The sequence below is a fragment of the Ranitomeya variabilis genome, chromosome 8 (assembly GCF_051348905.1).
Source record: "Ranitomeya variabilis isolate aRanVar5 chromosome 8, aRanVar5.hap1, whole genome shotgun sequence".
Classification (NCBI taxonomy): domain Eukaryota; kingdom Metazoa; phylum Chordata; class Amphibia; order Anura; family Dendrobatidae; genus Ranitomeya; species Ranitomeya variabilis.
This window is the reverse complement of record NC_135239.1, coordinates 18543033-18570621: the sequence shown is the minus strand read 5'-3', so window position 1 is coordinate 18570621 and position 27589 is coordinate 18543033. Positions and strand designations below refer to the sequence as shown.

General features: G+C 42.2%; 1 protein-coding gene and 1 long non-coding RNA gene across 4 annotated transcripts in view; one reads left to right on the top strand and one right to left on the bottom strand.

The window, feature by feature from the left end:
- UBE2U (ubiquitin conjugating enzyme E2 U) overlaps positions 1–16021 on the top strand; it is a 34961-nt gene extending 18940 nt beyond the window's left edge. Inside the window, exons 7-11 of one of the 3 annotated variants that reach the window (XM_077278220.1) lie at positions 7676–7742; positions 10782–10870; positions 14498–14564; positions 14690–14790; positions 15321–16021. In XM_077278220.1, the coding sequence (XP_077134335.1) occupies positions 7676–7742; positions 10782–10870; positions 14498–14564; positions 14690–14790; positions 15321–15511 (515 nt within the window). In that variant the 3' untranslated portion in view covers positions 15512–16021. The remainder of the gene's footprint in view (positions 1–7675; positions 7743–10781; positions 10871–14497; positions 14565–14689; positions 14791–15320) is intronic. The other 2 variants (XM_077278222.1, XM_077278223.1) reach the window with 2 other exon arrangements.
- LOC143788515 (uncharacterized) overlaps positions 8740–27589 on the bottom strand; it is a 66440-nt gene continuing 47590 nt past the window's right edge. The window contains exon 4 of the long non-coding RNA XR_013218653.1: positions 8740–10709. This is a non-coding gene — a long non-coding RNA (uncharacterized LOC143788515). The remainder of the gene's footprint in view (positions 10710–27589) is intronic.

Genomic DNA, 27589 nt, shown 5'->3' with positions numbered 1-27589 from the left:
GGTTTTAAAATTAATCTGTCCTGAAATGTTAGAAGGTAAGGTGGATCTATGGATAAGGCCTGAATGTCGCTGACTCTTCTAGCCGATGTTAAGGCTACTAAGAAGGCAGTTTTTAGTGACAAGAGTTTTAGAGATGCTGTATCTATAGGCTCAAACGGAGGTTCTGTTAGGGAGTCTAGATCCCAAGGAGCTACTCTAGGTATGTGGACAGGAGTAACTCGTTCACAGGCCGTAATGAAGCGGGACACCCATTTGTTGCCAGCAACATTATGGCCATAGAGGGCACCCAGAGCGAAAAACCTGGACTTTTAGTGTGTTAACCGACAGGCCTAACTCTTTCCCTTTCTGTAGAAATTCTAGAATAGATTTTATTGGAACTTCTGATGGATCTGGACCTGTATGGAACTGAAGAACCTTTTTCCATATTTTGGTATAAATTCTTGTGGTAGACAGTTTTCTGCTAAGCAGGAGTGTATCAATTAGCCCTTTTGAAAACCCTCTGGAATTTAATATCTGCCTTTCAAATTCCAGGCCGTCAAGTGGAGACTGTCCACTTGGGGGTGGAAGAAAGGTCCCTGAGAGAGTAGGTCTGGGATTGAGGGAAGGACCCATGGGTCTGTCACTGACATTGATTGCAGGCACGAGAACCATGGTCTCTTGGGCCAGAATGGTGCTATCAGTATTATCCTGGCCTGCTCTTCCCTGATCTTCCGTATTACTTGTGGAAGCAGAAGTATCGGAGGGAAGGCATATGCCAGCTTGAATTGCCAGGGTATTTGAAGAGCATCTAGAATGTCCGGGTGGTCTGCACGGGACCGAGATGCAAATTTTCGCACTTGCCTGTTCTGTCTTGTAGCGAATAGGTCTATTTGGGGTCTGCCCCATAGTAATGTAATCTTGTGGAAAATGTGAGGATTAAGAGTAGTAGTGTAGAGTGTGTCGACTTAGAAAGTCTGCCTGTTGATTGCTCTCTCCGTTGATGTGGACCGCGGAGAGGGACAACAGATGCTTTTCGGACAGGATTAAGGTATTCTTTGCGGAAGACATTAGAGCGTCTGATCTTGTGCCGCCTTGTTTGTTTAAATAGGCCACCGTCGTAGTGTTGTCTGAACAGACTCTGACGTGATTTCTTCGAAGCTGTGGGAGAAATTGACGCAGTGCATAGTTTACTGCCTTCAACTCTTAAATTAGATGAATATAAGATTTCTTCCTTATTCCTTGGCAGAAGCTATCTTCCATATGTGCGCCCCACCCGTAGGGACTAGCATCAGTAGTCACAGTGTGGGATGGTGTTATCACCCAAGGGACCCCCCCCCCCGTCAAATTATTATTATCTAGCCACCATTCCAAGGAAGCTAGGACCTCCTGTGATAGGGTTATTTTTGATTCGAGGTGCCCTAGGAATTTTCTCTGTTCCCGAAGAATTTGGTGCTGCAATGTTCGGGTATGGAGTTGTGCCCACTGGACAGTTGGAGTACAGGAAGAGAGGGATCCTAATAGTGACATTCCTTCCCTCAGGGACATTCGAGGTTGATGAATGGCAGTCGCTACCTTCCCCTTTATTTTAGATATTTTTTCCCGAGGGAGTAGACATCTTTGTTTTTCGGAATCCAGATGGAACCCTAGAAACATCTGGAGGGAGAGTGGGGTAAGTCTGGATTTTTCAGAGTTGATGATCCAGCCCAGGTTTTTTAAAGATGAGACAGTGTCCGCTAATCGTTCAGCACACTGAAGGGACAAATTTCCTACAACTAAAAAAATCATCTAAATAGGGGATGATTAAAGTGTCCTTCTGGCGAAGGTAGGCCATCACCTCTAACATTACTTTGGTGAAGATTCTTGGTGCTGTGGAAAGACCAAAGGGCATGGCCGTATACTGGAAATGATGAATTTCCCCGTCGAGTTTTACTGCGACCCTGAAGTATTTTTGATATCTGTTATGGATAGGGAGATGGTAGTAGGCATCTTTCAAATCAATGCCACCCATTTTACAATTCGGATAAAGGAGTTTAATGGCTGATCTAATAGATTCCATTTTAAACGTATAATTTTTAATAAATGTATTGAGTTTTCTAAGATTAATAATTGTTCGGAATGAACCATCGGGCTTAGGGATTAAAAATAATGGAGAGTAGAACCCACTACCCTCTTGTCCCTTTGGTACTTTAATTAAGACATTTTTGTTTATGAGACTTTGAATCTCTAATTCAAGGGCTCTTTGTTGTATTGGTGAACTAAGGACTGTTAAAATAAAAGAATTATGGGGAATTTGGAGGAATTCTACTTTAATTCCTTCTTTAATAATATTTAGAATCCAAGAATTTAACGTAATCTTTTGCCATTGGGGAAAGAAAAATTTTAACCTACCCCCTACTGGGGTGTCTGGTGTCTTAATATTTAGTGTCTCTACGGAAGGGGGGCCCTTTAAACATAGTACCACTTTGTTTTGCCTCTCTTGTGGCCCACCGTGATGGTCTTTCGTTTTGCGTTCTTTTACCGAACGGTCTTCTCCTGAAGGTCTTCCTATAGAAAGGAATTGAGGGATCAGGGAAGGCTTTTTTCCTTTCTTTTGCTTTTTTGAGGATTTCATCCAAAGCTTTTCCAAATAAAAACTCACCCTCACATGGAATAGCACAGATCTTGGCCTTCGACTGTGTATCCCCCTTCTAATTTTTCATCCATAAGGATCGCCTTGCATTGTTTACTAGGCCTGCAGATCTTGCTGCCAGACGTAGAGTGTCAGCAGAAGCATCCGCCATAAACGCTGCCGCTCCCCTGATCAGAGGTATTGCATCCCGCAATTGCTGTCTGGAGACTTTTTGCTCAATCTGCTGGTTTAGTTGATCAATCCAGACCAGCATGGACCTTGCGGTGCATGTACTCGCAATTGCTGGTTTAAAAATGCCAGCGGAAGCCTCCCAAGACCTTTTCAATGACGATTCCGCTTTTCGATCTAGAGGATCAGAGAGCAGGCCTGCATCCTCAACTGGTAAAGCTGATTGTTTTGAAGTGGACGCGACTGCTGCGTCCACTTTAGGAATTTTAGTCCACGATATTAATTCCTCGTCACTAAAGGGGTATCTTCTTTTGGAGGCTGATGGTAGAAAACCCCTCTGGTCTTGTTTTTCCCACTCTCTTTTAATCAGCGTTTTTACCGCAGGGATTACTGGGAAAGCTCTTCTTTTCCTCTCTGCTAACCCCACAAACATAATGTCTTGCGCTGTCTGATCATCCTTTGCATCTTCACAACCTACAGTGTTTCTGATGGATCTCACTAGGTTGTCGACTCCAGCAAGGGGACAACAGGACCGACCTTCCAAGTCCGAAGGAACCGAAGAAGAGGATGACTCATCTGAGGAGTCCGCATTTATCACCCCTTCCTCATCAGACTCTGAGCTAGATAGTACTTTCTCCCTAGTAGCTTTTTTAGGGGTTACATTTTGGGTGATAGCCTGTAACTCTTCCCTAATTATGGCCCGTATATCTGTGACGGACATAGCTGGACTCTGCATGGTTTCTTTAATACACCGTTTGCAGAGTTTTTTACTGTAGGAATCGGGGAGAGGATTATCACATAATGCACATTGCTTGTGCTTGGATTTCTCTTTCTTTTTGGCCGAATCAGATGGCCCCGACACCGTCCTGGATCTTGAATCCACGGCGTCACTTCTATGGCTTGCGTCCGAGGATCTCCTGCTGGTTTCACCTGCTGGGTCCACCGTCTTGCCTGGGGATGACATGTTGCATCGCCTGTGCGTTCGCAACCATCCCCCATTTATAGGCAGAAGAAGATCCGGTTTCATTTTTTTTTTTCCTTTTGCGGTGAACTGCGCATGCGCGAACCGCGCTCCCCCTCACCGCTGATGAGTGCTTGCCATCACTTCCGGGCGCATAATGGCGGCTTACACCGCTCCCCACATGCGAGGCCGCTCTTACCTCGCTAAAGGAGCAGTGTTCCGGCTGCCGCTGGGGATTGTTCCATGAATCCCGGACTCTCCTATGTCAGCCCGCGTTCCGGCTCTTTTCCAGGCCGCACGTCCCCGCAGCACACCACAGCGAGACCCGGCGGCCTCACCCGGACCCGGTCAACATGTGTGCCGGACAGACGAGGGGGGAGCCGTCTAACGGAATCTCCCCCGACGCTGCATCTGGACCACATCCCTTGCCGTTCCCGCAGAGACCGCACAGGCGGATGCTTTTGGACCAGGTAAGATCTTCTAGAATCCTGTGAGATCCAGAGATCCTGTCCCCTGGGAACAGGAAACCTAAACTGACGAGGAGAGGCGAACCGCCTCTTTTATTCTTCTGTAGGTTTCCTGTTCCTTGGGGCGGATCCCTATCTCTCCAGTGGGTGCTGTCATGGCGAAGGGTAAAGTGAGTGCAGCTCTGGGGTATAATACAGGATGTAACTCAGGATCAGTAATGTAATGTATGTACACAGTGACTACACCAGCAGAATAGTGAGTGCAGCTCTGGGGTATAATACAGGATGTAACTCAGGATCAGTAATGTAATGTATGCACACAGTGACTGCACCAGCAGAATAGTGAGTGCAGCTGTGGAGTATAATACAGGATGTAACTCAGGGTCAGTAATGTAATGTATGTACACAGTGACTGCACCAGCAGAATAGTGAGTGCAGCTCTGGAGTATAATACAGGATGTAACTCAGGATCAGTAATGTAATGTATGTACACAGTGACTGCACCAGCAGAATAGTGAGTGCAGCTGTGGAGTATAATAGAGGAGGTAACTCAGGATCAGTAATGTATGTACACAATGACTGCACCAGCAGAATAGGGAGTACAGCTCTGGGGTATAATACAGGATGTAACTCAGGATCAGTAATGTAATGTATGTACACAGTGACTGCACCAGCAGAATAGTGAGTGCAGCTCTGGAGTATAATACAGGATGAAACTCAGGATCAGTAATGTAATGTATGTACACAGTGACTGCACCAGCAGAATAGTGAGTGCAGCTCTGGGGTATAATACAGGATGTAACTCAGGATCAGTAATGTAATGTATGTACACAGTGACTGCACCAGCAGAATAGTGAGTGCAGCTCTGGGGTATAATACAGGATGTAACTCAGGATCAGTAATGTAATGTATGTACACAGGACTGCACCAGCAGAATAGTGAGTGCAGCTCTGGGGTATAATACAGGATGTAACTCAGGATCAGTAATGTAATGTATGTACACAGTGACTGCACCAGCAGAATAGTGAGTGCAGCTCTGGGGTATAATACAGGATGTAACTCAGGATCAGTAATGTAATGTATGTACACAGTGACTGCACCAGCAGAATAGTGAGTGCAGCTCTGGGGTATAATACAGGATGTAACTCAGGATCAGTAAGTGCCTAAAAATCTCGCTCTCAAGATTGATGAGATTGTCAGAAAATATTGATAAAACTTTTCTCTTAAAACTCTTTAATTGGAAAACCCATTTTTATTAGAATTCTTGACCATAAACATAAAGATTTGGGATAAGTGTAGCAATACGTAGCTGTTGACTGGAACTGACCAGGACATGCAGATAAAATCTGTTTTATATTGCGCCTCTTCTGTGGGAGAAGTAAATTGTTCCTCTAGCTGATCCTTCATACGGCTTATTTCTCCTTTTGGCAACACAAACTGGTGAGCTCACATGGAGACGTCTCCTGGCACAAAAAGATTTGCAAATGGCTTTTGCACAAAGTCCCTCAAGAGTACAAGTAATTCTACTTTCCGTCCTGAGATTAAAGCTGTGTAGAACTTTCCTCTAAGAATATATCATCTGGCTGCGACTTCACTGACGATTATTTTCTTTCAAGTTCTATTTCAAAAAGATAAGTAAAGCGTTTCTGACTGTTTATGTTATCACAACACGAGCGGGACGGGGAGCGGATCCTACTCTCCGAATAAAAAGAAATAAGAAATGTCAGTAATATACTGTAACAACCCTGCCGGCATCACCGCATGGCCTCCCATCCCCCACCTGCCTTACACACCAACTTACTCACTACTCGTGGCCATGCTGTGAGTTCAGTCTTCTGTCGGCTCCATGCTGTGTGCCTCTTGTCTCCTGCCTGCTCGCTACATACTTCCTGGCTGTGTGCATAGGGGGGAGAAACTGTGTGCACCTTCCTAAGGTGTCCCCTGCCAATTGCCAAGAGGCATCAGGTACTTAAAGCATTCCCACCCCTAGGAGGATGCCTGAGCAACTTACTTCCTCAGTTAGTGTCTTGCTGCTGAGGTGCCAGGTCCTGTCTCGCTATTTCTCTTGTGTCAGCCACCCAGAGGGGCTTCGTTCCCTGGCCTGTACCTGTGTCTCTTGTTTCCGCCACCCAGTGGGGCTTTGTACCCTGGTCTGAGTCCTTGTTCCTGTGCCTTGTTCCATTCCTGTCTGAACCTAGTCCTATACCTGTGTCCGTTAGTATCCCTGTGTGTAGCCTTTTCCTATTGCGCAGTGTTTCTTTGTGCTCACTCGTTCTGCTCTTAGCTCCGCCTCTTATGCTTCTGCTATTTGCTCCGCCTCCTATGCTCTGCTCTTGGCTCCGCCTCCAGCGGTTCTGCTCTTAGCTCCGCCTCCTATGCTTCTGCTCTTTGCTCTGCCTCCCGTGGCTCTGCTCTTGGCTCCGCCTCCCGTGGCTCTGGTCTTGGCTCCGTCTCCTGTGGCTCGTCTTGGCTCTGCCTCTCTCGGTTCTGCCTTGCATTTGCTCCCTGTGGTTCAGCTCGCTGCACTGCAACCAGCATCTCCACTCTGCTCTCGGCTCTGCAACCTTGTCGTCCTACTCTACTTCCTTTCTCCAACCAGCGGGTCAGGTCCCTACCTGTTCCCATATAGCCTCCAGTCTGAACAGGTCCCTACCTGTTTCCATACACCTGTTTCCTACCAAGTCAGTACCTGTCCTGCCAGAGTACAAGCCGTGTCCGCCTATCCTGCCAGAGTACCAGCCGTGTCCGCCTATCCTGCCAGAGTACCAGCCGTGTCCGCCTATCCTGCCAGAGTACCAGCCGTGTCCACCTATCCTGCCAGAGTACCAGCCGTGTCCGCCTATCCTGCCAGAGTACCAGCCGTGTCCGCCTATCCAGAGTACCAGCCGTGTCCGCCTATCCAGAGTACCAGCCGTGTCCGCCTATCCAGAGTACCAGCCGTGTCCGCATATCCTGCCAGAGTACCAGCCGTGTCCGCCTATCTTGCCATAGTACCAGCCGTATCCGCCTATCCTGCCAGAGTGCCAGCCGTGTCTGACTATCCTGCCAGAGTGTCCGCCTGCCAGTCGAGCCCGTTGCCTGCTCCTGTCCTAGTGCTGTTCCCCAGTGGGATCAGCAGCCACAGCCAGACACCACCCTGGAGGGGCACCTGGCAGCTACCTGCCGCACAAGACTGACCTCACCACTAGAGGCTCCAGTGAACACCAAGGAAGCTGCTTAGTCACGCCCTTCCAGGGTGGTCTGGTTTGTGGCACAGTGGGGCCACCCCCCCGCTCACGCCAATCAGTCAGGGTGAGAGTGTGACAAACATTCTATCTATTATCTATCTCTCTCTATATCTATCCTTATATCTATCTCTATATATCTATATCATGGTCTTTCACTCATTTATTATGTGCCAATTGTGCGATTATGATAAGAAACGTGCGTTCCGTGCTGTTTCCCTCTATGACTTCTCATTGTTAATTGCAGATGGCTCGATACCAGAAAGCATCGTTATAACAAGGACCCCGGCCCCGTCCTCCACCCCGCCACCCAGGTATGTAATGTTCTCCTCCTTATCACTCTGTAATCACAAAATATAACATTCCGCTATTAGTAATTTTTCTAATTAACATTTTCGGACTGCGATATGTCAGTAAGCTGCTGCTGATGGATCTGATGTAGCTAGAACATGTCTATTTAGGACCTGGTCACAGTGTGCTGCCCTCTGACGGCGGAAGCAATTGTACGTCGTTACCAATATTGATGTATAACATGGATATTATGTGTCTCCATCATATTTGTTGCGATTTAGCATGAAAATATCCAAGAAATACATTCAGAGAGGAAGAATCTGCGGCCATTGTATCATATACTGTAGTGGTCAATGTTTTATATAAAAGTCCTAGCCAGGGTCCACATCGTCAACAGTGCCCCTCATACCAAAATAACCATGGTGCACCCATCGGAGTAACTTCGTTTTAGATCTGTGGACATGGCTGTGTGTTCTGCAACTCTAACCCTCTAGCCCTAACCCTCCAACCCTGTCTAACCCTAGCCTTAACCCTCCAACCCTAACCCTCTAAACCCCAACCCTCTAGCCCTAACCCTCCAACCCTGTCTACCCCTAGCCTTAACCCTCCAACCCTAACCCTTTAACCCTAACCCTCTAAACCCCAACCCTCCAACCCTAACCCCAACACTCTAACCCTCTAGCCCTAACCATCAAACCCTAACTGTCTAACCCTAACCATCACCATCCAACCCTAACCCTCTAACCCTCAAACCCTAACCTCCTAACATGGTTTAGAAATAATTTCCTATTAAACTGATCCTTAAAGAGCTTTGATGTTTGCAGGTTCAGTAGCTACAAGACTTGATCCCAGAGCAAAAGTGCAGCAAATAATGAAATATAAACCCGCCTGCAGTGCGCCTGCGCGGACAGCTCTGACCATCAGCTTCCTAACAGCGCCCCCTGGTGACTGAGTCACTACAGTACAAGTCTGCACATTCTGTACGGATATAAAAAGAAATGGAATCTTTTTGTTGCATTAATTTCACAATTCGTAATAGTTTATTCCTTTCTGTGGAAGTTTGGGTCATGTTTTTATTACTCCTGAACATACAGTATATACAATGGATATAAAAAGTCTATGCTCCTCTAGGTTTTAGACATGTAAAAAAAATAAATAAAAAAAACATACAAAGAGGATTAATTTCAGAATTTTCTCCCTTTTATTTCACCCATAATCTGTACAAATCAGTTGAAAAATAAACAGATATTTAATAGAGAAAAAAAGAAAAATAAAGAAATAAAATATTGTGGTTGCATAAATATGAACACCCTTAAACTAATATTTTGTGTATTGGAATTTCTGGCAGCGTTCAGTCTTTTTGGGCTTATCTAGAATAGGCAGTCTTGGCTCATTATACAGTAGCTCCACATATGTCAGATTGTGGGGGCATCACCTGCGTCCAGCACCCTCTTCAGGTCACCCACATATTGTTACTTGGGTTCAGGTGTGGGCTCGAGCTGTGATTTTCTTCTTGTGAAGCCCGTCTTTTGTTGATTTGGAGGTCTTTTATGGTTGTTGTTGTTGTTGTGTTGAAAGGTGAAATTCATCTTCAGCTTTTTACAGAGACCTCAAGGTTTTGATGCAAAACTGACTGATATTTGGAGCTGCTCATAATACTCTGATACCTAATACCTTGTCTAAAGACCCAGTGCCAGCTGCCAAAAATGTTGCCCCCACCATGCTTTACTGGAAGGATGGTGATGTTCTAGTGATGCGCAGTGTTAGTTTTGCACCATTTGGAATTATGTCCAAAACGTCAACCCTTGTTCTCATCAGATCATAATTCATTTTCCCTCCTGCTTTTGGCAAACTTGATGTAGGTTTTGGCAAAACACAGTGGGGCTTGGATTTTTTTTTCTTTTTTTAAATCCGTCTTGCCATCCTACTCCATAAGTCAGACTTATGAAGAATACAGAAGATTGTGGACACATGCAAGACGCAACCAATATTTACCAGAAATTCCTGCAGCTCCTTTAATGTTACTGTCAGCTTTTTGGCAGCTTCCTTGTCCAATTATCATCTTGTTTCATTAATGCTCGATGGACATCAAGTTCTAGGTAAAGACACTCTTGAGCCAAATATAAGCCACATACTGATAACACCTTCGCAGTCCTCCATGGTAGATCTAATGCCTGGGAAATTTGTCTGTCTCCTTCTAGTGACTGACACCTTTCAACAATGCGATCCCGTTGCTGTGTTGTCAGCTGTTTACAGACCACAACTTTTTTGTGTAAAATACAGCTAAGAAAGTGTCAGGAAAATTCTCCTAGAACAGAAAAACTTTCTATGGAGTTAATCATAATCGATGTGAATGATGGTGGCCGTGCACTGATTACAAGATAAATAAGGGTACATGTGATTGGTGAATTCTGAACTCAACCTCATCCCCAATTATAAAAGGGTGTTTACACTTATGCAACCACCTTATTTTAGTTTTATTATTTTTTTTCCTTCCCCTCAAAATGATTTTAGTTTGCTTCTTAATGTATTTGTACAGATTATGGGCGACATTAAAGGTAGAAAATTTTAAAAATTCTTCTTCTTGGTAGGATTCATTTACATGACAAAAACCTGTTATTTTATCAGGGGTGTGTAGACTTTTTTTTGCCACTGTACAAAGCTACTTTTTACCTTAATGTTTATACCCTGAAACTGTGAAATAAAAAAAATGAAAAATAATGTTTCTATATAGATTACATGCGATTTTGTAATTTACTGCCTAAATATTTATGGCGTAAATTCCATCAATAGTAACTGTATACAGATTGCTGCCATAGAGTCCAAACAGCACAACCACATTACTGCCATCCAGCGCCGCAGATTACAGAACTAGAATACGAGTGATCAATAATGTCCATCTTCATTATAATATCAATGACGGCTGTCTTCATGCCTCGTGTGACCACTGTCCAAATTCTCATGGGTGCATCTGTGTCATTAACATTTGTCTGTTGAAAACCATATAAAATATGTAACTATTATAATATGTGCACTGAGATTTATAACAACCTTCTTTTCAGGAAAATAAAAACTGTTTCTTTTGAGAATTACCACAAGACGTGGAGAGAAATAGCCACATCAAAGACCGTCGAAAGTGTGAAGAATACAAGTAATTTACAAGGAATATTGTCCTCTACGCACAAGAATACAACTACAATAATACTGCTCCTGTGTACAAGAATATGACTACTATACTACTGCCCCTATGTACAAGAATATAACTACTATAATACTGCTCCTGTGTAAAAGAATATAACTACTATAATACTGCCCCTATGTACAAGAATATAACTACTATAATACTGCTCCTGTGTACAAGAATATAACTACTATAATACTGCCCTATGTACAAGAATATAACTACTATAATACTGCTCCTATGTACAAGAATATAACTACTATAATACTGCCCCTATGTGTAAGAATATAACTACTATAATACTGCCTCTATATACAAGAATATAACTACTATAATACTGCTCCTGTGTACAAGAATATAACTACTATAATACTGCTCCTGTGTACAAGAATATAACTACTATAATACTGCCCCTATGTACAAGAATATAACTACTATAATACTGCCCCTATGTACAAGAATATAACTACTATAATACTGCCCCTATGTGTAAGAATATAACTACTATAATACTGCTCCTATGTACAAGAATATAACTACTATAATACTGCTCCTATGTACAAGAATATAACTACTATAATACTGCCCCTATGTACAAGAATATAACTACTATAATACTGCTCCTATGTACAAGAATATAACTACTATAATACTGCTCCTATGTACAAGAAAATAACTACTATAATACTGCCCCCTATGTACAAGAATATAACTACTATAATACTGCCTCCTATGCACAGGAATATAATTACTATAATACTGCCCCTATGTACAAGAATATAACTACTATAATACTACTGCTATGTACAAGAATATAATTACTATAATACTGCCCCTATGTACAAGAATATAACTACTATAATACTGCCCCTATGTACAGGAATATAACTACTATAATACTGCTCCTATGCATAAGAATACATCTACAATAATACTGCCCCTATGTACAAGAATATAACTACTATAATACTGCCCCTATGTACAAGAATATAATTACTAGAATACTGCCCCTATGTACAAGAATATAACCACTATAATACTGCTCCTATGTACAAGAATATAATTACTATAATACTGCCCTTATGTACAAGAATATAACTACTATAATACTGCTCCTATGTACAAGAATATAACTACTATAATACTGCCCTTATGTACAAGAATATAACTACTATAATACTGCTCCTATGTACAAGAATATAACTACTATAAATACTGCCCCTATGTACAAGAATATAACTACTATAATACTGCTCCTATGTACAAGAATATAACTACTATAATACTGCCTCCTATATACAAGAATATAACTACTATAATACTGCCTCCTATATACAAGAATATAACTACTATAATACTGCCCTTATGTACAAGAATACAACTACAATAATACTGCCCCTATGTACAGGAATATAACTACTATAATACTGCCTCCTATATACAAGAATATAACTACTATAATACTGCTCCTATGTACAAGAATATAACTACTATAATACTGCCTCCTATATACAAGAATATAACTACTATAATACTGCCCCTATGTACAGGAATATAACTACTATAATACTGCCTCCTATATACAAGAATATAACTACTATAATACTGCCCCTATGAACAAGAATATAACTACTATAATACTGCCCCCTATGTACAGGAATATAACTACTATAATACTGCTCCTATGTACAAGAATATAACTACTATAATACTGCTCTCTATGCACAAGAATATAACTACTATAATACTGCTCCTATGTACAAGAATATAACTACTATAATACTGCCCCTATGTACAGGAATATAACTACTATAATACTGCCTCCTATATACAAGAATATAACTACTATAATACTGCCCCTATGAACAAGAATATAACTACTATAATACTGCCCCCTATGTACAGGAATATAACTACTATAATACTGCTCCTATGTACAAGAATATAACTACTATAATACTGCTCCTATGTACAGGAATATAACTACTATAATACTGCCTCCTATATACAAGAATATAACTACTATAATACTGCTCCTATGTACAAGAATATAACTACTATAATACTGCCTCTATGAACAAGAATATAACTACTATAATACTGCCTCCTATATACAAGAATATAACTACTATAATACTGCTCCTATGTACAAGAATATAACTACTATAATACTGCCCCTATGTGTAAGAATATAACTACTATAATACTGCTCCTATGTACAAGAATATAACTACTATAATACTGCTCCTATGTACAAGAATATAACTACTATAATACTGCCCCTATGTACAAGAATATAACTACTATAATACTGCTCCTATGTACAAGAATATAACTACTATAATACTGCTCCTATGTACAAGAAAATAACTACTATAATACTGCCCCCTATGTACAAGAATATAACTACTATAATACTGCCTCCTATGCACAGGAATATAATTACTATAATACTGCTCCTATGTACAAGAATATAACTACTATAATACTGCCCCTATGTACAAGAATATAACTACTATAATACTACTGCTATGTACAAGAATATAATTACTATAATACTGCCCCTATGTACAAGAATATAACTACTATAATACTGCCCCTATGTACAGGAATATAACTACTATAATACTACTGCTATGTACAAGAATATAATTACTATAATACTGCCCCTATGTACAAGAATATAACTACTATAATACTGCCCCTATGTACAGGAATATAACTACTATAATACTGCCTCCTATATACAAGAATATAACTACTATAATACTGCCCCTATGAACAAGAATATAACTACTATAATACTGCCCCCTATGTACAGGAATATAACTACTATAATACTGCTCCTATGTACAAGAATATAACTACTATAATACTGCTCTCTATGCACAAGAATATAACTACTATAATACTGCTCCTATGTACAAGAATATAACTACTATAATACTGCCCCTATGTACAGGAATATAACTACTATAATACTGCCTCCTATATACAAGAATATAACTACTATAATACTGCCCCTATGAACAAGAATATAACTACTATAATACTGCCCCCTATGTACAGGAATATAACTACTATAATACTGCTCCTATGTACAAGAATATAACTACTATAATACTGCTCTCTATGCACAAGAATATAACTACTATAATACTGCTCCTATGTACAAGAATATAACTACTATAATACTGCTCCTATGTACAAGAATATAACTACTATAATACTGCCCCTATGTACAAGAATATAGCTACTATAATACTGCTCCTATGTACAAGAATATAACTACTATAATACTGCTCCTATGTACAAGAATATAACTACTATAATACTGCTCCTATGTACAAGAATATAACTACTATAATACTGCTCCTATGTACAAGAATATAACTACTATAATACTGCTCCTATGTACAAGAATATAAGTACTATAATACTGCTCCTATGTACAAGAATATAACTACTATAATACTGCTCCTATGTACAAGAATATAACTACTATAATACTGCCCCTATGTACAAGAATATAACTACTATAATACTGCCCCCTTATCCTTGATAACTTTCTTTTTCTATTTTCTTCGTCTGTTACAGAATACAGAGACTTAGAATCAAGAATCTTTTCTCGAGAGACGCAGGAGATGAAGATCGGAGATAAAGCGTCAGTTGGAATCCCTCATTATATACTTATAGCAGTTGTACTTGTGCCATTCATTGCTGCTCGTGCTCGGATTGTTGCAGCCTAGTTCTATAGTGATAGATATATTTTATATTTTCTTTCTGCAGATACAGTGTCATTGTCCATGGTCTTCTTAGTGACCGTATAAGAAGATTTCCTTCCCTAAGAGAGGCGGATGCCCATGGCTGTGCGCTCTGCAGGTTGTCAGGTGTGAGGTGTCAGGTGTTCTATAACTATTACTACCTTTCCTTGACAGGACGGTGCCTGCATTTGTAGGTTTCATTACTGCAGGATGGGGTGATAACACTGCGTCACCCATGAATCCTGGGGTTTTGTGGTCTACGATTATATAAACACACATCACAAAAGTTTGCAACTTATAAAAAAAACAAAAACTTTATGAAATATTTCATCAATTTAAAAAGTTTGTACAAAAGTTAGGCCTGTAATACATATGAATGGACACTAGAGGGCAGAGTTAGGTTACAAATCCTGCACACAAATGTGACTTTCCAGGCCTGCCCCCAAATTGTTGACACCAGTGCTGATGACCGTGGGTTTGAGATTCGCTTTTGTTATTTTCACATTTAGCTCTGTTTATATCCCGCCTGATGTTTCAGGAAGCTGAGATATGAGGGGCTGATTGCCACTTGTCCTGTGCTGCTGCTGACATGGAGGGATCATTGTGATCACTAAAGATCTCATTTTGCTAATATACATTTTATCTTTTCCCATCAGAAAGTCACTTATTAGGATCCATCGCAGATGTAGAATCAGAGACAGAAAGTCATTTCGATAGAAGGCGTCAGACAGACGACACGGTGGCATCATACCGCAAATCTGCCCAAAATAAGGAACCGCTGGAAGAGGAAGTGGACAATTTGGTGGCCTGGACTAATAGCCTTAGTATTGATCTACTGGAAGATTGATTGCAAGGAAGTTTCTACAGCAAATGTGCGGTTTTTATTAAAATCAGCTGAATTGTGATTGCAGCTCTGGAGTATAATTCCGGAAGTAAGAGGAATAAGGCGTTATATTTCCTGTCCTGATCCATGACCATCTCACTTGGATACCAAACATCTCCTACAGCAGCGCCAGATCAGGATCCCAGCGAACATTTCCACGTTTGTGAATTTTATGAGAAAATAAACTTAAATAAATGGAGCATGCACTTTCTGTATTGTACCACCAGATGGCGACATGTTACAGAGTATCTCTGCTCAGCACATCAGTTTTGCATTGTTTTGGGAGTATTTATGTTTTTAAAGCCTGAGTCTATATGAAGAGTGAGCATGTTCCTTCACAAACACAAAACTGAACGCTGCAATCTGTATGTTACATGTCACACAAAGAAAACAAAAGAAAAAATGTTTTCCATAGATGCAAATTCTCTTGCTCCGGGGACCGTAAGCAGAATAAAGGGGGTTGCAAAGTCTTGCAATGACCTTGATATAGCCCCATTTATTCAAGTGCAAAATGCTGCTGAAGTGCAGTACCTGTCACTGCCACAAGGGCAAGAGTGGCGCTGCTATGGGTACTGGAGTTTTGGATCTGTCCTATGCGATTACTGGCTTACCATGCTTATGCATACACAAATTGATTTTTTTCCTCTGGTCAGGGGTCTGATTAATTTAGGATTTTGGTCCAGGGTCTAAAAGGGGTTGTGCACTGATACCTAAGCTTAACCAGTGTCCTCCCTCTTCACTCTTAGTCCCTATTCCCAGCAACTCTACAAGCTGGTGAACATCCCCTTTAAGACCTGATCCCTAAATAATTAGACCCCAGACAAAAAAAAAATGATTTTTACTAATTGGATATGGCGTGGGTATAAATTTAAGGGTCTTTATTGGGGTATGAATTAATTTAGGGTCTTGTCAGGGAGTTGAATGAGCTTAGGGGTCCGGTCTGGGTTCTGTTCATTTTAGGGCTTTGGTCTGAGTTAATTTAATCAACTGGTCTAAGGTCTCAATTGATTAAGGGGTCTGGTCTGGGGTCTGAATGAATATATTAATGTAAGCCTGGGGTCTAAATAAATTTAGGGGTCTGGTCTGGGGTCTGAATTAAAAAAAAAAAAAACAGGGCTCGTCTAGGATCTGGATTAGTTTTGGGAACTGGTCTGGGGTCTGAATTACCTTAGCAGTCTACTCGAAGGTCTGAATTAGAAATAAGGAGCAGTCTGGGTTATGAAAAAATATAGAGGTGGAGTTTGGGGTGTTAATTGATTTGAGTCCAGTCGGGGGTACTACGTTATTTAGGGGGCTTGTGTGGGATCTGAGTGCACATAGGACTGATCAGCGATCGGGGTTAATCTCGGAGTTTGGTCTGGGGAGGGCATCACATCATTACTGTCCGCCCTGTTGGCCACAGTCCCCAGATGCCGCCCTGTCTCCTAGCACAGACCATTTTAGCTGCGCCTGTCTCTTTAAACAAAAAAATGCAAATTAATTAAATTACCGAGTTCTGGAAATAAATGTAGGATGAGGGTCTCACATCGTCTTCCAAGGCCGCGGTCACGTGACTTCCTCAGCAGATCTGCACAGCTCGGGTTTTATGACCTGGAATGTGTCAGATGTTTTCCGCGCTAATTCAATCATCGGAAAATAAAAGCCGGGAGTTCAGATTCTCGTTATTTAGTCACAAAGACGGAAGACTATAAGGGCTTTATTGTGGGGCGGCCATACAGTGCAGGACGCGGGCACGGAGGGGAGCGCTGGGGGGCTGCACCAAATATGCACCATTATATATGGCGAACACTGAGAGCCCACCATACAGCCGCAAGATCGGCACCGCTCCTTGCTCTACTTCACAGCTGAAATCTCACAGCTTTCCTTGCCAAGTCAGTTTCTGCAGAAATAAGGAATAGCAGCTCTGGAGTACAATACAGGAGGTAACTCAGGATCAGTAATGTAATGTATGTACACAGTGACTGCACCAGCATAATAGTGAGTACAGCTCTGGGGTATAATACAGGATGTAACTCAGGATCAGTAATGTAATGTATGTACACAGTGACTGCACCAGCAGAATAGTGAGTGCAGCTCTGGGGTATAATACAGGATGTAACTCAGGATCAGTAATGTAATGTATGTACACAGTGACTGCACCAGCAGAATAGTGAGTGCAGCTCTGGGGTATAATACAGGATGTAACTCAGGATCAGTAATGTAATGTATGTACACAGTGACTGCACCAGCAGAATAGTGAGTGCAGCTCTGGGGTATAATACAGGATGTAACTCAGAATCAGTAATGTAATGTATGTACACAGTGACTGCACCAGCAGAATAGTGAGTGCAGCTCTGGGGTATAATACAGGAGGTAACTCAGGATTAGTAATGTAATGTATGTACACAGTGACTGCATCAGCAGAATAGTGAGTGCAGCTCTGGAGTATAATACAGGAGGTAACTCAGGATCAGTAATGTAATGTATGTACACAGTGACTGCACCAGCAGAATAGTGAGTGCAGCTCTGGGGTATAATACAGGATGTAACTCAGGATCAGTAATGTAATGTATGTACACAGTGACTGCACCAGCAGAATAGTGAGTACAGCTCTGGGGTATAATACAGGATGTAACTCAGGATCAGTAATGTAATGTATGTACACAGTGACTGCACCAGCAGAATAGTGAGTGCAGCTCTGGAGTATAATACAGGAGGTAACTCAGGATTAGTAATGTAATGTATGTACACAGTGACTGCATCAGCAGAATAGTGAGTGCAGCTCTGGAGTATAATACAGGAGGTAACTCAGGATCAGTAATGTAATGTATGTACACAGTGACTGCACCAGCAGAATAGTGAGTGCAGCTCTGGGGTATAATACAGGATGTAACTCAGGATCAGTAATGTAATGTATGTACACAGTGACTGCACCAGCAGAATAGTGAGTGCAGCTCTGGGGTATAATACAGGATGTAACTCAGAATCAGTAATGTAATGTATGTACACAGTGACTGCACCAGCAGAATAGTGAGTGCAGCTCTGGAGTATAATACAGGATGTAACTCAGGGTCAGTAATGTAATGTATGTGCACAGTGACTGCACCAGCAGAATAGTGAGTGCAGCTCTGGAGTATAATACAGGATGTAACTCAGGATCAGTAATGTATGTACACAGTGACTGCACCAGCAGAATAGTGAGTGCAGCTCTGGGGTATAATACAGGATGTAACTCAGGATCAGTAATGTAATGTATGTACACAGTGACTGCACCAGCAGAATAGTGAGTGCAGCTCTGGAGTATAATACAGGATGTAACTCAGGATCAGTAATGTAATGTATGTACACAGTGACTGCATCAGCAGAATAGTGAGTGCAGCTCTGGAGTATAATACAGGAGGTAACTCAGGATCAGTAATGTAATGTATGTACACAGTGACTGCACCAGCAGAATAGTGAGCGCAGCTCTGGAGTATAATACAGGATGTAACTCAGGATCAGTAATGTAATGTATGTACACAGTGACTGCACCAGCAGAATAGTGAGCGCAGCTCTGGAGTATAATACAGGATGTAACTCAGGATCAGTAATGTAATGTATGTACACAGTGACTGCACCAGCAGAATAGTGAGCGCAGCTCTGGAGTATAATACAGGATGTAACTCCGGATCAGTAATATTATGTATGTACACAGTGACTGCACCAGCAGAATAGTGAGTGCAGCTCTGGAGTATAATACAGGATGTAACTCAGGATCAGTAATGTAATGTATGTACATAGTGACTGCACCAGCAGAATAGTGAGAGCAGCTCTGGAGTATAATACAGGAGGTAACTCAGGATCAGTAATGTAATGTATGTACATAGTGACTGCACCAGCAGAATAGTGAGCGCAGCTCTGGAGTATAATACAGGATGTAACTCAGGATCAGTAATGTAATGTATGTACACAGTGACTGCACCAGCAGAATAGCGAGCGCAGCTCTGGAGTATAATACAGGATGTAACTCCGGATCAGTAATGTAATGTATGTACACAGTGACTGCACCAGCAGAATAGTGAGTGCAGCTCTGGAATATACAGGATGTAACTCAGGATCAGTAATGTAATGTATGTATACAGTGACTGCACCAGCAGAATAGTGAGTGCAGCTCTGGAGTATAATACAGGATGTAACTCAGGATCAGTACAGGATCAGTAATGTAATATATGTACACAGTGACTGCACCAGCAGAATAGTGAGTGCAGCTCTGGGGTATAGTATAGTAAGCATATAATTCCTATTTGCACTCTGCAGGGATGTTTGTAGGTGGACATGATCTTGAGGTGTTTAAATATTGTATGTGGTGATCCCTGTGCTTATAGACCTGGTCGTTTTTCTTTTTTTGTGTAGTACCAGTCTATCCCAGGTCTGGTGTGATCCCACTATCCGTGGTGCCCCCTTACAGTTATTTGGGTACAGTTTGGTTATATGTGGTGCTTTGACCACATTTTCTGGGTGTTGGCACACGGATCTTAAATTTAAAATCTATATTTAAATTTTATTATAACCATTATTGTTGTGACTGTAGTCTGAGACTCCTAATGGATTTGGCAGCTAGGGAGGCTGCATGGAGTAACCAGGCGGCCGTTTTTTTCAGTGATGATGTTTCTATTGCACGAGCAGGCGGTATTGAGGATGGAGATTTTCAAGTAGTGACTAGGGAATTAACTAATTTGCATAGGGCATTAACCAAAACATGGTGGAATCTTAAAACACTTGATGAATACAAAAAGGCGGGATTGGTTCCTAGGGGTCTTAGGGTGCAAATTTTTCCGGCTTGGGAGGTTGAGGATATATTTCGGAAAACCTGGGAGGCCGGCTTATTGAGATGCTCCCAGATCATTATAGATATGTTAATAGAGCATGACCATGGTGTCCTGTGCACTCTTAAGGAGAGGATCAAATTATGTGAAGGAAAACTGGCTAAATTTGATACAAAGACTATGGTGGAGCCTTTTCAGGCCCAACTTAAAATCACTATTGATAATTTTGAAAAGGAAGTTATATCAAAGAAAAGACAGAAATTCAGGAGGGACCAACTTGATTTTAGAAACAAGCAAGCTTTTAAATGGACCCACAGAGGAAACAAAAGACCTGGTATTCCTATGGGCCCTGAGGGTGCAAATAATCCAGTGACCTTTGAAGCATTATCAAGTGATGATTTTTTATCCACGGAACCGAGCGACTCCGAAGGCACCACAGGAGGGGTCGGAGGAGGAGATGGCAGCCAAAAGAAGCGAACAAGGAATTACAAAGCATGGTCTCCACGCTACAAACGGGAAACACGGCAGAACAGGAGACGGTAACATCAGGGATGATGCCCTTGCACTCTCCTACTGCCGGTAAGTTACAGATATTGAATTTGTCCAATTACGTTCTCTCTGACCGTGAGATCTCGGTTTTGGAAAAAGGTTTATCCTTCTGCCCTACTAGCGGACTGGATAAATTCACATTTATCAAAGACGTTTACCTTTTTTGCAGGCAGCTGATGTTCAAAATATTATACCATCGACCTTCTGCCATTGATGACCTTCCCCCCTCAGACAGAGCAACATTGAGAGACTTATTGGACCTGCTTGAAGAAGGTGAGGATGGTCAATTAAGACGAAAATTTACGGGGAGATTATCTTCCCAAGCCACTCCCCCATTCTCGCTCTGTCCAGCAGTACAGTGTTTCTTTGATGCCATTTGTAGAGAGACTCATCAGCTTAAACTGGACCCCCATAGGGGTAGAAATCTAAGTAAGGAGGAACACGCTATTGTAACCAGACTTGGGTCCAACAGGGAATTTGTTATCCGTGAGGCGGATAAGGGGGGTAATCTGGTCATTTGGCCGGTTGACCTGTATACACAGGAAGCTATTCGCCAACTACATAACACCGATTGTTACCAGATTCTCCCTTCTGACCCCACAGGTGTCTTCCAAGTGAAATTGAACCAACTCTTGGATAATGCATTCTCATATAACATCATAACCAAACGTGAGAGAGAATTTTTGAAAAACTGTCATCCTAAGACCCCGACATTTTACATGCTCCCAAAGGTGCACAAGTCTTTGCAGGTCCCTCCAGGTAGGCCCATTGTGTCGGGGATAGGGGGGTTGCTGGAGCGACCGTGCATATATGTTGATTTTTTTCTCCAGCCACTTGTGCTAACTCTACAATCTTATGTTAGAGATTCCACCTTTCTCATTTCCCAGCTCCAAGACTTCGAAGTTCCCTCTGGAACTTGGCTTGTGACTTTAGATGCAGAGTCACTCTACACCTGCATCAGCCATGAATTGGGCATACGAGCTGTATCATTCTTCCTGGATCAAAACACCACTGGTGATAGAGGGCACGACTCATTCTTGTTGGACCTGTTACTGTTTATACTGGATAAAAACTTCTTCATATTTGATCGTGTTTTTTACAGGCAAGTGAGGGGCACTGCCATGGGGGCCAGATGTGCCCCCGCATACGCCAACCTTTTCTTAGGGTGGTGGGAGGTCACCAGGGTGTACTGTCTAGAGGGGTACTTGAAACATGTAATCAAATGGCAACGATATATTGACGATGTGGTATTTCTCTGGACAGGCACCCTGGAGGACTGCCAAGGCTTCATCAGGACTCTTAATGATAACCCATGGAACATTCGGCTGACTTCGCATTATTCGCAGACGGAGATTGAATTTTTGGACCTGAAACTTCGCATAAATGGGAATAGGATTGTGACATCGTTGTATAGGAAACCTACGGCTTCAAATAGCCTACTACACTTCACTAGTTTCCATCCTTACCACCTGAAGAAAGGAATCCCAAAAGGCCAGTTCTATAGGGTGAGGAGAAATTGCAGCCAGCAGGAGGATTTCCTGGAGCACTCCCGGGAACTTACTTCACGGTTCCGGGAAAGGGGCTACCCTCATAAGGTAATTTCATGTGCCTTTGGGGCGGCCAGAGATAGTAGTAGGGAGGGCCTTTTACAGCCCAGGATTAGAGCCCCGGAAAAACCACTTGGTATTATCACAGCCTATAATAATCAGTGGCATGACGTGAGACAGATTCTGTCCAAATATTGGGGTATTTTACGAAGTGAATCAAGACTTCATCCCCATATTGCCAGCCAACCAAGCTTGATAGCGAGAAGGGCGAAGAACCTAAAAGATCGCCTGAGTCATAGCCATTTTCAGCGCCCCACTAGGAGACTGAATAGGGGAGTCATATTGAATGGGACTTTCCCTTGCGGGAAATGTAATATCTGCCCATTCATCCTGGGTGATGCTTCTGTCCTATCTTCTTTATCCCTACAGATTTCCACCAAGGCCTACTTTAATTGCAAATCTCGCAATTTAATATATGCTTTGATTTGTCCCTGCCACAAAATCTACGTCGGTCAAACCACGCAAGAACTAAGAAAACGTATCCAACAACATTTTTCAAACATCACTACGGCTGCAAAAGATAAAGCAAAGGGCAAGACCATCTCATCTGTGGCTTCACACTATCTGGCGGTGCATAACTCCCAATGGAAAGACACTAAGGTTATGGGACTGGAGGGAGTCCAGTCCAATATTAGAGGCGGTGACATCACCTCGGAGCTTCTGAGAAGGGAGTCCAGATGGATCTTCGAACTGAACTGTTTAACCCCTTGTGGTTTAAATGAAGATCTATTGTTTACTGGGTTTTACAAATAATGATTTTTTCTGTACTGCCTATTTTGGTGTTTTTTGTTTTTTTGCATGTCTTACAAACATTGTTGTAAATATTCCATTATGGGGGTTCTTTTTGTAAGTGCCTTAGGTATCTTGTCGCCTTCTCTTGTATGGACAGCATATCCCCCTTCTTTACCCGTAGTCCGGTTTTCGGCCCTTTTTTGGCCTTATTTGAAACTTCACCATTTTTAAAAACTGGCATTTTTGTGATTGTCTCTGCGCAATATCAGACAAATTGTTATGGGTCAACCGTTTCAGCTTAGTCTTTTATCTGTTTGCTTCTAGGATGGTTATATATACTGGTACGACTTGAGTGAACTCTGGTATGCGCCATGTAACATAAGAGTATTGAGTACCGGTGTTCCAATCTTCTTAGACTGGTGTATTTTTCATATTTTCCTGGCTTAGGCCACTTCATAGAATTGTTTGCCCCGAACAAATCGGGGCTTCATAAATCATATATATTTTTTGCATTATTACATAAGAGAATTCTGATGCAATTTGCTCCTTTTTATATTGATAAAGTTGTAGTTTTCTCTATTTGGATATCGTGCGTCTTTTTGGTAATTCCATTATGTGGCCTTTTGTACTAGGCCACGGGGTGTGACCACACCTATTGGGTTTCAGCCTTAGTGTACTTTTAGTACCACACTATACCCTATTGAGTTAGCCTGGGCATACTACACTATCTACGTGCTCGCGGAGCTTTCTCATTTTGAGTATTGAAATATCCCTATTGTTTGGACCCTTTAAAACATTATATCGGGGTTGGTCACCGGAGATATTGTTTTTATCTTTATAACAATTTACGTGTCTTTGCAATCTGGTGAACCCCTGAGATAGACTCTCGAAATATGGACACTGCTTTTTTGACCTGTAGATTGTGTATGTGATGGCTTCCTTATACATATATCTTTTGGTTTATAAACTACATATTAATTGTTTTTGTGGGGTATTAAGTGCTACTAAATGATACTATAACCATAGACCTATATGCAGATACACAAATAGTAGTATTGGGTAACTGAGTATGCATTGTGCATATGTTCTCTCTCTTTTTCACAATGTTTGAAAAAATACCGGCTGTCAATACAGCGCACAGGCTTTTTTTCATAAAATATCTGGTGTACCTAGTAAAGCCATTCCATTATATTATAGCCTGTGATACTGTACTATCTATAAGACCATCATGTGTGCTCTACCTTGCTTAGATTGACTACTATTCTATCGTCATCACTTGAGCTTTATAATATGTGTGCTACCACGAAATAGGACTCTGGAACCTAGGTATCTACAGGCATAGTCTCCGCAATGTAGGAGACCTTTTGCGCATGCGCCCTGGGAACCCTTCGGTGCTCATCGCGCACGCGCCGTCCACAGAACATGTGGTTGTGCCAGTAACGGCGCGTCACTACAGTGACGCCCATGAGACGCCGGAGCATGCGCTCTTGACCAAAGGGACTAGCTGTAATGGCCGCCGCCAGTAGCTCCATGCGGTGCGACGTATTAGCAACACAGCTGATTCAGGTATACTAATATTTTTTCATTATTTAAGTAGCATATCTGGCGTTCACACATCACCCCTGACGAAGCCACTGCTTCAGTGGCGACACGCGTTGGGTTGTTGTGTAGCCCGCACTTGGACTCTGCCTAGCGGCTATACATATTGGATTATCTTAGAGTGGTAACTATAAGGATATTGATTCACCAGTGGCCATGCTCTGTATGGAATACTGGGCTTATGTTGTTCCCAGGACCCATGCACCTTAGTTTGATGTAAGGTATTTTTGGGTGGTCTTTCCATTTATTTTCCGTGTGGTTGATGTTATTATGCAGCTTGATGGTCAGACTCTACCTGTATATCTACCTACACAGTGTAGGAGATTCATGCATGTAACACTTTATCCATCTTTTTCACAGACCTAATGGGCATACGTATTATGGTGCACGGCGTCACTATTTTATAGGATCTGTGTTATCTGGCTGTCCATTTATATATGGTCTTTGTAAGTGTGTTGTCCATACCATAAGGATATGCTGTCCATATAGGGGCTGGTCACATCAATATAGTTACTCCACATGTTCATGTCTTAAGAGTTCTGTGCGGGCTACTAGCCCTATTGTGGGCTTCTATATATGGCAAGTTTGTGCCTTTTTAAACGTTTTTAAAAGTATATGTGGTTTGCTACTTGTATTGTTGTTTCTTGAATAAAGCTGTGTTTTGTTTAAATATTGTATGTGGTGATCCCTGTGCTTATAGACCTGGTCGTTTTTCTTTTTTTGTGTAGTACCAGTCTATCCCAGGTCTGGTGTGATCCCACTATCCGTGGTGCCCCCTTACAGTTATTTGGGTGTTTTCGTACAGTGTGATATTGGTATTCCGCTTATGAATATACAGGAAGAGACAAACGTGATTGATCTGTAAGTTCCCATTTCTCGCACAGGACGCCATGTCACTACTGATTTACACCTTAGGGCAAATGTTTAAATGTTGACACTTGACTTCAGTGATCGTGCAGTCAGGATGCCGGCAGCTCGGTGACATCGTCTATTGTTTGGTGAACTGGTCAGTGTACATTCCAGCCATGTATCAGAAATGTCCATCAGAAATCAGAAGAACACTTCTCTAAACAGACATTGCCCGATGACAAATCCTTTTAAAGGGTCTTAGGCTATGTGCCAACGTTGCAGAAATGCTGTGGAAATGTCGGCAGCATTTCCGCAACTCCCTGCCGTGGGTAAAATGCATGCGGAATTCGCATGTGTTTTCCCGCAAAACACAAGCGTTTTTAGCTTGCAGAATGCTTGCGCTTTAACAAGCGATTTGAAGCATCGCTTGGAAAAGTGATTGACAGGTTGGTCACACAAGCATAGTGCTTGACAAGTGTGACCAACTTTTTACTATTAATGCTGCTTATGCAGCATCAATAGTAAAAGAGAGAATGTTAAAAATAATTAAAAAAATAGAATATCTGGTTATTCTCACCTTCCGACGACCCCCGATCTCCTCAGCGGCGCTCCCAGTACGTTCCGTTCCCAGGCATGCTTTGCGCGATTGACCTTTGTGACGTCACGGTCGCGTGACCACGACGTCTTCTCAGGTGATTCGCACAAAGCATCCCTGGGAACGGAAGCCGCCGCGTGCACCGCTGAGAGGTAGGAGGACTCCAGGGCCATCAGGAGGTAAGTATATCAATATTTTTTATTTTAATTATTTTTTTTACATGAATATTGTACCTAGGGCCTGAAGGAGAGTCTCCTCTCCTCCAGACCCGAGTACCATCTGCACATGAAGCGCTCACTTTACACATGGTAGGCATAGCCACATGCGTAAAGTGAGGGTTTCAATGCAATCCTATGGCGGCGGAATAGCCGCGATTCCGCAGAAATAATGAACATGCTGCGGATTTTACCGCTATGCGATTCCGCAGCTGGAAAATCCGCAGCATGGGCACCGCAACGGCAGAATCCCATAGGATTGCATAGGAATGCGATTTTTAAGCGTTTCTATGCGTTTCCACTGCGGCAAAAAATGAGGCAGAATCGCATAAAAAACGCAACGTGGGCGCACAGCCTAAATCTTTAAGCGGCCCTTTACTGACAACGGTGCCACATGAGCCATATGCCGAACGAGGTGCATAATGGACCCTTTTCATTTCTTCCTCTCGGCTGAGATCATAGGGGAAAGGTACATGGTGGCTACCAATGATACATGGTGGCTACCAATGATACATGGTGGCTACCAATGATACATGGTGGCTACCAATGATACATGGTGGCTACCAATGATACATGGTGGCTACCAATGATACAGGGAGGCTACCAATGATACATGGTGGCTACCAATGATACATGGTGGCTACCAATGATACAGGGAGGCTACCAATGATACATGGTGGCTACCAATGATACAAGGAGGCTACCAATGATACATGGAGGCTACCAATGATACATGGTGGTTACCAATGATACAGGGAGGCTACCAATGATACATGGTCTTTACCAATGATACAGGGAGGCTACCAATGATACAGGGAGGCTACCAATGATACATGGTCTTTACCAATGATACAGGGAGGCTACCAATGATACAGGGAGGCTACCAATGATACATGGTGGCTACCAATGATACGTGGTGGCTACCAATGATACGTGGTGGCTACCAATGATACGTGGTGGCTACCAATGATACGTGGTGGCTACCAATGATACGTGGTGGCTACCAATGATACATGGTGGCTACCAATGATACATGGTGGCTACCAATGATACATGGAGGCTACCAATGATACATGGAGGCTACCAATGATACATGGTGGCTACCAATGATA